Source organism: Chamaea fasciata, unplaced genomic scaffold (assembly GCF_029207755.1).
Source record: "Chamaea fasciata isolate MVZ Bird 193981 ecotype frontalis unplaced genomic scaffold, bChaFas1.0.hap1 SCAF_12, whole genome shotgun sequence".
NCBI lineage: Eukaryota > Metazoa > Chordata > Aves > Passeriformes > Sylviidae > Chamaea > Chamaea fasciata.
The window spans coordinates 19,320,805-19,333,704 of record NW_027094097.1 but is presented as its reverse complement, the minus strand read 5'-3'; the positions used below and the strand labels follow the sequence as shown (position 1 = coordinate 19,333,704).

The 12,900-nt window shown below is 52.9% G+C and overlaps 1 protein-coding gene across 1 annotated transcript in view; it reads right to left on the bottom strand.

The window, feature by feature from the left end:
* LOC136296078 (hydrocephalus-inducing protein homolog) overlaps positions 1-12,900 on the bottom strand; it is a 73,955-nt gene that overhangs the window by 33,456 nt on the left and 27,599 nt on the right. Inside the window, exons 18-26 of the mRNA XM_066194902.1 lie at positions 10,989-11,227; positions 9,057-9,315; positions 8,279-8,422; positions 6,821-6,961; positions 6,015-6,331; positions 4,300-4,465; positions 3,718-3,816; positions 2,820-3,029; positions 1,401-1,529 (exon numbers count right to left, since the gene is read on the bottom strand). Coding sequence (XP_066050999.1) covers positions 1,401-1,529; positions 2,820-3,029; positions 3,718-3,816; positions 4,300-4,465; positions 6,015-6,331; positions 6,821-6,961; positions 8,279-8,422; positions 9,057-9,315; positions 10,989-11,227 — 1,704 coding nt within the window. The remainder of the gene's footprint in view (positions 1-1,400; positions 1,530-2,819; positions 3,030-3,717; positions 3,817-4,299; positions 4,466-6,014; positions 6,332-6,820; positions 6,962-8,278; positions 8,423-9,056; positions 9,316-10,988; positions 11,228-12,900) is intronic.

The window sequence follows — 12,900 nt, the reverse complement described above, 5'->3', positions numbered from 1 at the left end:
TGCACGTGGACCCACCCTGAGCTTCCAGCCACTGTATAAAACCCTCTCCCTCCTGAGATTCAGGGTCTCCCTGAAGCACCGGTCGCAGGCTGAGGGCTCCCTCCTTCCTACCAATAAACCCAAGTTGCAGTCAGGCCTCTTGAGAGTCCCGTCTTTCTTCCTCCGCATTCCCAACGTGGCAGGGCAGGTCGGCAGCCAAGATCCCACATTTCTATAGATCGTGTGCGGGCGTGTCGGGGCTAGCCGGCCGTGGGAGGACACGCACCGCCGCAGTGGGGAACCAATTCCAGTTTTATTTGTGCCTCACCGTATGTTATAAATCCATTTTCTGACACGGGGTGAAAAATTACTACAGGGGCTGCAGTCGCGTTGGGAGCCTTAACACACTCCAGGCGTGGAGGAGGTTGCAAGGAGAAGATGCAGGCAGGCCCCGTCTCGGGGGGGCTGCAAGCGACCTCTCCCTTGGGGGAGGGCAGACCGCGAAGCCCGGGGAAACTTTGCCCGTCTGACTAAATCTTCCTAGAAGGGCTGAATTACGGGAGGAATCTCGGCGCACAAAAGCAGTTAACGCTGCCAATTTCCCCCCGCCATTTTTGGTTGTGGTCGTGCCGGGAGCACCTGGAGGGCCCGGCTCCCTGCAGAGCCGCTCCTTCCCCGCCTGCCTACCCCGCTGTCGCCGCTTCCCCGCCGGCCACGGCCCCGCAGCGCTCCGCCGTTGCCCCGCGGGAGCAGCCGCCGCGCCGGCCGTGCCCAGCCGCAGCTGCGGAGCCCGGACGCCGCAGCCCGCGGGACCGCCGCGCCTGCCGCGGGCGCGGAGCGCGCCCAGCCCGCCGCGGCAGCACGCTCGGGGCGCTGGCCGCACACGGGCTCCTGCTCCAGCCGCCGAGCAGGACGCCGACACAGCGCCCCAGGCTTCCAGCGGTACCGCTCTGTCCCTGGCTTCTGTTACTCCCTCTGTTTCCCATTGTCTCTCTCTGCTCTCGTTTCTGTCCCCTTCTGGTCGGGGCCGTACCCTTTCTTTACCAATTTCCAGATGTAATATTTGCTGCGTTTGTGCCTTGTTTTCGCCCGAGAAATCTATCAAAAAGAATTCTCCTCTGCTCCCCTTACAGCGGGACGGGACAGTGACCAACACACTTGTGCCTTCCGCCGCTGTCTGCCGTGAGACAGCAGAGCCACCCGCCAGCCAAGGCCGTGGGGGAGTCTATCAGGACAGCACTTGTCTGACCTTCTCTGCCCCCAGCAGAAATCGCTCACACCCTTCTCTCTCTCATGGCTGGGTTTGGGGTATTCCCCTCTGACTTTTTTGTCCCTTTCCCCCCCCGCCCCCTCTTTTTTCCCTTTAACGCTCTCCTGGGCCACCCGACACAGGGCTGGGGTGAGTCACTTGTGCTACTTACTGCGGTGGGCTTGACCAGAAACACACCAGGCAGATCCTGGTCTGCAGTGCTAGGGTTTAGCACCCAGCTGAATTCCATATTGCAGGTGTTCTCCAGGGTGACCGTGGCGTGATGAATTTCATTAAACATCTGGAGAGAAAGCACAGGAGCAGGAAGTTACAGACCCAGGCCTGCGGCTGGGAATTTCCTTCCTCTCTCCCGGGGTTGAAAGCAGACCTGGGAGCAGGGACCAGGGAGGAGATACGGGCCCTTGGGAAGCTGGGCAAGCCCCAGGCACAGGGCACCTGCACAGGACCAGGGAGCTCTGGCAGCACACAGACATGTGGTGACGACCACGTGAGGGCCAGTAATAAATGAACCAGGGGACACAGGCCCTCTGTGCTCTCAGGGGCCACCAGCTGCCAGGAGAAACAAAGGAGGTGGCACTGAGGTGCGTGAGATGAATCCAAGAGTTAGGAGGTTAAAGAAAGGAAGTTGTTGGTTCTTGCGTGTTGTTGTTTGGATTGTTTGGATTTGTTCAGGTCCTGTTGTTGGGTGTTGCTGTGAGCTGGGAGAGGGGCAGGGTTGAAGACCTGACTGAAAGGCAGTAGGATGAGAGGGGAGGGGACAGAAGAGTTGGCGGTCAGAGAGAATGGAAGTTCCCGAGTACCATCCAATGGGAAGGAGGACAGGGACCACCCTGGCCGGGTAAAAAAGGGATAAAAGAAGCCGTTTTGGTGAAAGGGGTGTGTGTGCTGGGCTCCCGGCTCTCGGGGAGGGAGACACACCCGGCTCAGCTGAATTGTTACTAATGAACAGTTTTCTTTTGCTTCGATGACTTTGTCCCCATTGAATTGTATCTAAAAGTCAGTGCATTTCTAAGACAGGCATTCCAGAAGAAAAGGCACCTGCACGCAAGTATTGGCAAGCAACATACTGCAACAAGGAAGTCACACAGGGCAACACAGACAGGGCCAGCAGCTGAAAATATCTGTGGGCTTTCAACTGAAAGAGAGTGAAGTGGGGATTCTTCTGGGACAGTCTCTGCAACTGTAGTGACTGGAAGCCCAAATTCTTCCCCTGATTATTGTGTGGGTTAAGCAAGAGCTTTATACAAGAGCATCTCCTTGGAGGTCAGGCTTTGGGAATGGATCAGCAGAGGGATGTCTCAGGGACATGTCCCTCAGAGCATCCCCACTGGGACCCTGCCTGCCCCAGGAGGCAGTGTTTCTCAGGGTACCTTTCTCAACATTTTGGGGAGGCTTGGAGATGACCATTTGAAGCCAGCTTGGATGCCAGATTTGTCCCTCAAAGGTTGTACTTCCAAGCCGCAGGCCAACAAAGGGGCTGGGAAGGGGAGGGAGGCCTGGACTGAGGCGGGCAGGAACCCGCTGGCCGTGGTTGCAGGGCAGGGAGCTGTGCCAGGGACATGTGGGGTACCTGTAAGCCGCAGTCAATCTCCCGGGAGCTCAGCAAGTAGCTGACACGTGAGGCCTCCCCGGTCAGCTTCACCTTGTAGGTGGGGCCTCCCTCCACGTGGCACAGCGCCGTGACACGAGCGATGGTGTCGAGAAGGCCAAAGAAGGTGAAGGAGGCCTGCTGTGTCTCTCCTGGCTGCAGCACACCCGACACCGGCAGGATACTGAAAACCTGGACGGAGGACAGGAGAGATTGAGGTGTTGAGCATGGAAATGGATGCAGAAGAGCTTCTTGGAGCAAAGTGCAGCTGTAGCCAGAGGGGGCTGTTCCTCAAATACAGCCAGAATCATCCTAATCTCATCTTGTATCCATGCCAGTGACCAGTGGAGGGACCATGGGGAAAATCTTCTCCCATACTCGCAGATCAATGCATTAATTAATACACTACATTAAAGTGAACTGGGATGTGTCCTGGCAGTAGAAATTCTCTCTGATGCACAACTTGCCCTTAAAAAGCATTTCTTACTGCTTTTAGAAAAGGAGGCGACTCAGAGCCAAAGCTCTTGGAGCTCAGGGAAGGATTCCAGCCCAGCTCATCTGACTCCTGAGGTTTTCCCCACCCCGCTCTGATTTCTATGCTGCTTTCTCAACGTGCTCCAGCAAAAATTTCCTATGGACCACCTGATGAGGTCCAAGGGGAGCAATGCCCTCCATCGGTGCTGCACAGTGTCCTTGGGCAGCCCTACAACATGTCCTGCACAGCCTCTCTAACAACCAGTTGCTTCAGCAGCACTTTGCGATGGGTCCGGAGGGATGTGAGGCCCCGCTGTGGGCAATGCTGATGGCCACCAGTGGGACTGGGAGCTACAGCCCTGCTTGCCACACTGGAAAAGTGGGAGTGAGACAGATTCCTTCTTACCTTCTCAGTTTCGAGGGGAGTGTACCCTAAGTCCATGAAAAAGGTGACTCCCTCCAACCCTGGTGGGACGTAATACTTCTCCCAAGTACGTGGTGGCACCTGAAAAACAAGCCATTTTCTATGCTAGGAAGAAGAGACAGCCACTTTGCAAAGTCTCATTTTGTAAGACAGCTTCAGAGCCACCACTGCGATACCAGCTCTTGGGTGAAGAGAGAGATCTGGAAAGAGGTCGTCTGGCTGGGTCGGGAAGAGGGTACATGGAGATCAGGACTCATCACAGCTTGCTCTGGGAAGGAAGCTGGAGGTCTTATCATCATGATGCAGACAAAAGCCTCATCTTACATTGTGAAGAAAACAAGGCAAAAAACCCACACTCAACACAGCATCTGAGCAGGTTTCTCCAAGGAGAACTCTCCTGTTTCTCCCTCCCACACACCCCATGTCCAGCCACCGGCCCTGCTGCCCAGCCCGCTCTCAGGGCACAGGACAGCAGGGCGGCAAAAAGGGAGGTCAGCACGAGCAGGACTTGTTGGTGGCAAGCTAGGGAGGTAACACAAGCAGTAGGTGTACAAGAAAATCTACCTCTGCTCCTGAAGATTGGCCAAGATCCCGTGATTCTTCCAGGGCTGTGGCTGGCTCCTCCGCTTTTCTAATCCTGAAGCGTCTCCACTGAGTTGCCGGCTTATCCAAACGGAATGACACCATCGTCGGTGGTTTGGGTTGGAATTTAGGTGGGCAAAGCTCATGTCTGGAAAAGAACATAACTATGAACAGGGACCTGCAGTGGGAGGAAAGGACACCTGCACCAGTAGCTCCTGCTCAGGATGCAGCCCCTGGGTGGGTGCTGGTGCGTTGAACTGAGAAATGGTTTGATCCAGCCCTTCCCAATCCAGGCTGGAGCAGGTCCCATCTAAAGGTGGCCCAGGGCTGACACTGAGGTAGCAGTGGTGCAGGCAGCTGCAACTGCTCGCAGTGAGGAACTACAGAGGACACGGATTCACACCTCGTGGGGATGCAAAAAAACACAGTGGGAGAGGAAAAGACAGGGAAGGCAAGAAAAAGGGGAGATTTGAGGCACCAAGGGGCAGACGCAGCCAGTGATGAGCCGGCACAGCCCCCCCAGCGCCCAACGCCAGAAACTCTGCGGCTTTACCAGGTATTTATCAGGAATGTTTCCCTGAGAGTGTTGGGGAGGTTGCCTGACATTTTCCAGCACTCCCAGGTGACTCAGGTCACATTCCCCATTTTAAATTGAAGCAGGTGCTCAGGGTAACTCTGCTTGTGTTTCTAATGCCACGTGAGGGACAAAGTTGTGCCGTGCCTGCCTGTCACCCTGCTGAGATACAAGTGCTTCCCACACAGTCAAACACAACCTGGATGCTCCATTCCCAGACAGGCATTCAGTGCCTGCTCCCCAAAGAAAAACTGTCTTTAGCTTTGTAGCTTGTTATCTGAGGCTGGGTTTCATTTCTGCATGAGGCGCTCTCTCACCATAACCCCCAAGAGATCCCTAATCATCTGTTCCACTCTCTTTAGTTTTAATGAATGGTTTGAGGCAACTTCACAGGACCATGGTGCCCAGACAACATTTTTCACTCTAAAGCAGTGGAGCGAGAGGCAGGGATAGGAGATGATGTGATGAACAAGTCCTGCTGTCAAGCAGTACAGAACCTATAAGGGACATGTTGCAGTGGGGAAAAGTCAACGTGAGTAACAAGTGTCACAAAAAGAGGGTCGTGAGGAATCCAGGGTGTCCACTGAAAGCTGACCCCTGGGAAAGAATTTGTCCTGGCACTAAAGGAGTTGTCTCAGAAAAGAAGGAAAGGGAAGGTAACAAGAGGTTCAGCATCAGCCCAGTTGCTAAGTAGCTCTTTCTCTGGTGTTGGGACTTTCTGGGCGTCCTCCAGCACAGCGCAAGGGAGGAAGGCAAGGAGCAGAGAGCAGCTCCTGCAGAGAGGACCCATCCCAAAGCAAGGGGGCCAAAAGGGCCTCCAGCAGCACTGTGGCAGCTGGGACTAGGAGCCCTTCAGCAGGGTGGACAGTGCCTCAGGCCACGGAGGTCTGAGAAAGCAGCCTTTGCCCCAGCTTTCCTTCCCAGGGGAAACCACAAGGAGCACCAAATTGGTGGAAAACCTATTCCCTGAGCATCCAGCCTGACCGCAGCCGGTCAGTGTTATTTGCACAAGGACAAGGCAGAAGCAGTTTGTCAGCTCCTAGGCAAACAGCTTTGTTCTTTGCAAAGTACTAACAGGACACCAGGAAGAAGAGCTTCAAGGACAGGGCAAAGGTGCACATACCTCAACTTCTTCACATGGTCGTCCATCTGGAATGACCAGTGGTACTTGACGGGAAGTGGGCTGCAGTTGGTCATCTCCAGAGAACGCTCCTGTTTCGTGCCAGCCACGATGCAGCCAAATTCCAGGGTGCTGGGCTGGATTTGGAGATTTGGGAAGTGGGCTTCCCCGCAAAGGGTGATACGCTCCACATAAGGATGGCCCCTGACCATTTCTATCTTCAGGATCTTCATTGTTTTCCAGCTATTAAAATCCAGTCCATAAGCTGGGTCAAATGCGATGTAGAGGTGACAGGTCTGCCCAACGTCCACTGTCACAGGCTGCAAGCAGATGAACAGTAATTAGTCACCTGTGGGATGACATCCCAAGGTATGACAGCATGAACCAGTAAATGCTCCAAGTGTGACACCAGCATGGGCTTCTCAGTTCATCGTTCATTTCTTTACAGCAAGGGTCTGACTGCGGGCACCACACTCGAGTCCAGGATTCCCTCAGGCTCACGTTTCTGTGCTCAGCAGCAATACAAGGGGTGGCTGCTGGAGAGCTGGGATGCTTTCCAGGAGACACCTTCACTGCATGGCTTGCCCAGACCTAGTTGCCTGCTCCCTTCTCCTTGTGCCTGAGAGCCAGGGTGGATCTTCTCAACTCAGATAAGTTTTTGATTCCTTCAGCAGCTCTGCTGATGCACTTCAGGCCATCCCACTGCTGACGCTACAGATTAAACTTCTTGACTTAAGGACGTCCCAACAGAAGTGCATCACCGCGTCCCTCCTCTTCAAACCCCACTGCAGGAGTCCGGGGCTGCTCACCTGGCCATGTGGGAGTGGCTGCTGGTCCTCACTGCAGACCTGAAACGGCTGCTCCAAGTAGAGCATAAGGTCGAGTGGCAGCCGGCAGGTGTTCTTTATAGCCAAAGGCTGGTACTGCAGAGTCAGGACATCACTGGGTTTCTACACAAACAGGAGACAAGGAAAAACAACCTCAGCTAGCCACAGACCTGCTTCTGCTGCATCTCGCAGTTTTCAGTCCCAGAAGTGCACACATTTCTATTTACCCTTTTTATTTGTTTCTACACTTCCAGGAGATTTTTCTTTACAGCAGGTGCTTTTCATGTTTAGAAACCACAGCACCCTCTGGGGGACAGGGAAACACTCCCAGGTACAGATGAGGAAATGGGGCCCTGAGAGGAGGCAGCTGCTTGAACAAGATCTACAGCAGAAAGTGATTCCAGACCATTTGTCTCCAGTTTTGTCTCTCTGTTGTGCAGAGCAGCACTAGATGATCTTCACTCACATACAGCCATTTCTTACAACCTTACTGGCTCATAAAGCAGCTTGTCTGCAGGATGCGTCCTGCAGTCCCTGCTACAGGGACAAGGTGTCTGTGGCCTCAAAGCTATGATCAGCCTAGGCTCTTCCTTCCTTGTCTGCATTCTGCTGGGCTTCCTGCATGGTTTAGTGAAACCAGGGAGTTTGGGAAACTAGTTCTGCATGTACTGGTATCAAATAGGTGCCATAGTATGCAATAAATCAGTTTGCATGTGTGGCGTCAAGCAGAACCCAGGCAGAATCAGGGAGAGCTGAAAAGCTTCTAATTACATCGGAACTGCCTGTTCCAGGGATTCTGTACTTGAGTGGAAACCTGGGAACCAGAGGAGAGGCCTGAAACTACAGAAAGCAACTCATGAAACATCTTCTCTTTTTCAGACAACTTACTGAGAGGGAAGCATGATGCTGGAGTTGGGATCCCGAGACTAAAGGGTACCTGCTCTGCCTCAGTGTTATCATCACTGCAGCTGCAGGGTGTCTGGGGGTGCTTTGAAGCAGGTGAGGCTTAGGGAAATGCACAGAGCTATACCATATAGCTATACCATACAGCATTCATGCCAACAGCAGAGAAGGCAAAGAGACACAGGAGATGCTGGGTTTTTCCTTGTCAGTCTGAGGAATTCACAGGAATCTCCATTTTTTCCCTGCTTTCCTACAGCATCGGTGTACAGACATCACCGTGCCCTGGAGGATCCTCAGAAACCTCCCTTTACTGTGAGCAGAGAAACTGGCATTTCTCTGGAGGTGGCCACGATCCCCCTTGGCAGTGCAGCTGTAACTGCAGTTTTACTTTGGGGACGTTAAATACCAGTCTCATCTCTAAAAGCATCTCCCCTCACTTTACAAAGTGCCTCAGGAAGGGTAAAGAGGGGCTTTTACACAAGCACACCCCGCCCTCAGCTACGCTGTTCAATGCCAGGATGCAATCCAGACACTTACCTTCTCCACCCGGAAAGAGAATTGTCTGGCTGATATATTTATAGTGGGATCAATAAACTCGCAGGTAATGGTTGCTTCTATTATCTTCTTCATCGAGCCGCCTGTCCCAATGACAGCTTCGCAGATGGCGTAATTCTGCACCACCTGCATGCAAGAGTCACTTGTCACCAGTGGGTGGTGGCAGGGCATCCAGCAAATGCCCAGCATTGGCTCAGCACCCACCACCCACCACGCGCCCTATTCCTGCCACAGAGTTATGGTCACTGCCCGCTTTTCTTCCAGTGATGCAGCTTATTTATTTTGCACTCAACTGTCTGTAGCACTGCACCCCACTAAGCACAAAAGGCACTTGTGAGAAACTCCCCCCCTTCACATGGCTTTTGGTTTACTCTGTGCTTACCCCAGAAGAACCACTTGGCACTTGTTTAATTCACTTTCTTTTTGGGCTCCTAATCTAAGTGTTACTAACTTATTTCTCTGTCCTTCTTTGCTGACTAAGCATGCAACGCTGTCTGCCCCAAAAGAGCAGTATTTCCTTCTACCCCTACTTCGGGATCAGCACTAGGTTTTGGTGGCTGTGGAATCACAATAAAGCTGTAGCTGGTCTGATGGTGACCAGCAAGGAAATTAAGTGGTGCTGCCACAGAAACGTGTGGTCTTAAACCAGTTTCTTGAAGGCCCCTGCTCATTTCCCCAGGCAAATGTCAAGGGACTGTGGAACGAGCCCAGGGGAGGGGATCTGATGCTTCCCCAGCTCAGCCCGTGGTGGGGACCTCACCTGCGCCTTGCGGGAGAAGCCTCGCAGCATCATGTCCACAGACTCTCCTGGCTTCAGGTCCATTGACAGCGGCTCCAGCCGAAACGCGGGGGCCGCACGTTTGGGCCTCTGGGAATCACGTTTGGCCGTGGGGCTACTGTGGGCTGAGGTGCTCCGGCCCTCCTTCCCAGCTGGCCTGTTACATTCCACCTTCCAGAAGAGCTGATGGAAGTGGTGGCCCCCATTTGTTAGTCTGAACTGACGAGCACAGGGAAGGAGGCTAGAAGAGAAACCAGAATGGAAAATAGTATGGGAGTAGCTGTTGTCCTGGTCATCAGATTGCTCCCACGGAGGATTCTGAGCTGTGAATAGCTTGGAGACCGTCTTCATTTCCAGCTCTTAATGTGGACCGGGAACAGTGTCTGATAAGCTGCCCTCCTGATGTCGTTATTGCAAAGAGGAATATGATTCTCATGGTAATGTAGCATTTTCCAGGCCAGGCTAACAGGATCTGGTGTTTTCCGCCAAAATGTGTGTTCTGGGGTGATTCGTACTGTTACTGTATTTTGTATTAATCTGCACCCAAAACTGTTACTGAATCATTGAGATCCTGCACCTGAGGCCCTTGTGTGCGGGGGTATGATTGCAGGCAGTTTTAAAAGCCAGCGCGGAGGAAGTTTCTGGACGATCCCAGCAAGCTGCTAGAAATCACCTGTCTGCTCTAGGAGAGGAAACCAGGGGAGCAGGGGCTCTCTCATTCATAGAAGCTTTGGTTTTGCACCGGTGGTCATTTGTAGAAACTTCATTTCGCAATCAGAAACTGTTTTGAAGTGAACTTTGCAAACTCCGCTGGCAATGGGAAAATGAGCAAGGTCCTGTGTAGAAGTGTACCTCACCTGGTAGGGTTTGCAGCCCCACAGTGGCAAGGAGGCTTCCATTTAAGGGAAGGATTTGGGTTTCATTCTTTGTTTCACTTATGAGGTAAAACCCAGAGATTTTGATACCGTTTTTGGCCTTGTGCCAGGACGGAGACACCTGTTGGATCTTTGAGACTGTGCCTCAAGCCCTGTTCCTATTTCTATTGGGCAGGATGCCAAGAATCCGGCCTTGATTGTTACAAACTTAAGAGAATAGAGGAAGATCCTCAGGGCATTTTTGGGGTGTTGTAGCAAGTGCAAAGGTCCTCCTTGCACTTGGCATAGCTTCTTCTCTTTTTTTTGGCACGGTTTTTTATTTTCACCTTAATGAAAACATTTTTGCTTTTCAAACACCTCTGATCATGCTGCCTTGCTAATATTTTAAGCCATCCTGAGGCTGCCGGTCAAACCCAGAGGTGATGCACCTGAGAGGGCACCCTAACATTCTGGCCTCCCGCACAAGCATCAGTCCTGGGCAGGCAGGGCAGCAGCAGAGCCCACGAGCAGCGTGAGGAAGCGTTGGCAGCGGCACTGCAGGCCCCACACAAACCAGCAAGTTTCCATCTGCCTCTGGAACTGCTCTGCGGGCTCCTGCCTTCCCAGGGGGGTCGTCACCCTCCTGTCCATTTGCTCCCAGGGCCCCTGCTTGCCTGGCAGGTGCCATTTTGGAAGGGAAGGGTGCGATGCCATCTTCCCTTGGTCCCGCAGCCACACGGAGGGCCCGCCTCATCCAGGCGCCATTTCGGGAACCTTTTGTTCTGGGGGAGCCTGCGAGACCATTACTTGACCAAGTGAGGACATAGATGTGTTAGAACTGAAGGCAATTCAGTGGCAATTGAGCAACTGGTTTCTCTTTCGGTGGTTTTTGAGGGTATCTAACAACGCTCAACTGGCCATCACATGTCTCTAAAGGTATCTCTGCCTTCAGGGAAGGAGTCAGGGTCTTTGAACACTGAAGAAGATCTTGCCTGAAGGACTACAGCAAAACTGCTCCTTGTTGAGACAGAAGGAGAGGTGGGAGTGGGAGATCTCCTACCTGAATTGGTATCCCAAGTTCAGCTCCGGGGCAAATGGTTTGTCTATGACAATTGTGGTGCCAGTGCCAAAAGCCAGGAGGGTGGAGGTGGTCCAAAGTCTGTTCCCAATGAACAGCTGGAGAGCATCAGCAAAACCCCCAGTGTCATCCAGGGTTGCTGTGACAGTCACAGGAACCTCACCCCTGGCGGGGATCACTCCTTCCCTGGGTTCAATAACATAGCAGTGTGGTTTATAAGCCTGTAAGACAAGCATAACATGCATTTAGGATGGAAACCATACATCCTGGTCTCTTATGGGGTGTAAGAAAAGGAGAAGACTAAAGAGAGGAGGATAAAAATCCTAAAGGCCTAATTTCCCTAAATTTAAGCTGCAGTATTGGGGAACAGCAGAGCTTATACAACCTGTATTTTCCCCTCCTTTAACAGACTCTCACCTAATTAACCCAGTTTTGCCCAACCCAAGGGACGCTTATCCTCAGGAGAGTGTTCCTTCCCCAGTCCTTCTCTGGAGTGTGTGCCAAGGAAAGCTGCTTTCTCTCTCCTGGCTTCTCACAAAGGCTCAGGGCCAGAGGAAGTCATGACGGCTCAAATCCCACTCCAGAAACCACACAGCTGGAGGACACTGCTGAGAGCCTGAAGAATATCTCTGCAAAACCAGTTGAGCAAAACCCCAACACCAAACTATCCTTTCCCAAGAGGCCCTCAATGCTTTTCAACGTCCCCTAAAGGACCGAGGCACTCACTTCCCACTGGTCATCCGCTGTAGAGAGGTGCCCCAGGGCCTTCTGCTTTGGAAAAGTCACCTCTGAATGGTTACAGCAGAGCAGGAAAGAAGGAAGCAGAGGGAAAACTGGATGACACGTGCTCAGTGGGCATGGCCCACTCTTCCTAAGAACTCGTGTCCTCTGGTTTCTCATGGTCTTCACAGATTGGCCAAGAGAGCTGGAAGCTGCCCAAAGGAGGGAGGAAAGGCCCCGCACCAGCACAGCTGCACAGACACAGCTCTGCAGGTCCAGCCCTGGAACGAGCACGTGAAGCCCATCCTTTACACACCAGGCCCACCCAGCCAAGGTGCATTGCTCCCTGAAGAGGTGGAAGGCAGAATTTCATTGTGTAGTTAGAGAAAGCTGTCCTGGAAAAATCCCTCACTTTAAGGTTACATCTATCCCCCAAACAGCAGGAAAAGCAGCAAGAGGAAAATTCATGCCCCTCCTCCTTGGCTCAGGAGGCTGTGGCTGGACTTTCCCACATGGCCTGATGCTTTATCCACAGACACAAACAAGTCCACAGGATCAGGTTTTAACCAGTTCCAAGTTCAACACACCCAGCATGGAGAAGAGCAAACCTCAAGCCCCTCAGAGATCTCCCCCTCCAGCAGACATCCCACCCAGCCCCAGGCCCAGCCTACAAGCCCTTCCTGGCTGCAGCAGCCCTGCTCTCCCTGCCAGGGGAGCAGCCCCAGCTCCTCTGCCCTATGCAGCCTTCACATATTAAACAGCCATTCTCTGCAGCCGGTCCCCAAAGATGCTCTTCAAAGGCACAGAGACCACAGGCTGGGGGGGTGCACAACCCCCACACATGTCTTTGTGTGGACAGCCCAACTGGCCTGACCCACAGCAGGTGTGAAAATTGCCTCCCCACCAGCAGTCTGAGGACAGACCTCACACCCTCTTCTCTACCATGAACAGCAGTTTGGCACAAAGCAAATGTAGATGGAACAGGGAAAGCACAGGGAAACCCATGCTCTCCGAGGAGCAAAGGACCACAGGTTTCTCTTGATCTCAGAGCTCAAAAACCATGACACACACAGCTAAAGACCTTCCATAAAATTATGGGAGAACTTGTCAACACAATCCAGACGAATTTCTGCTCCAACATCTCTGCACCTGATTTCACTGAGGAGTGCCCCAG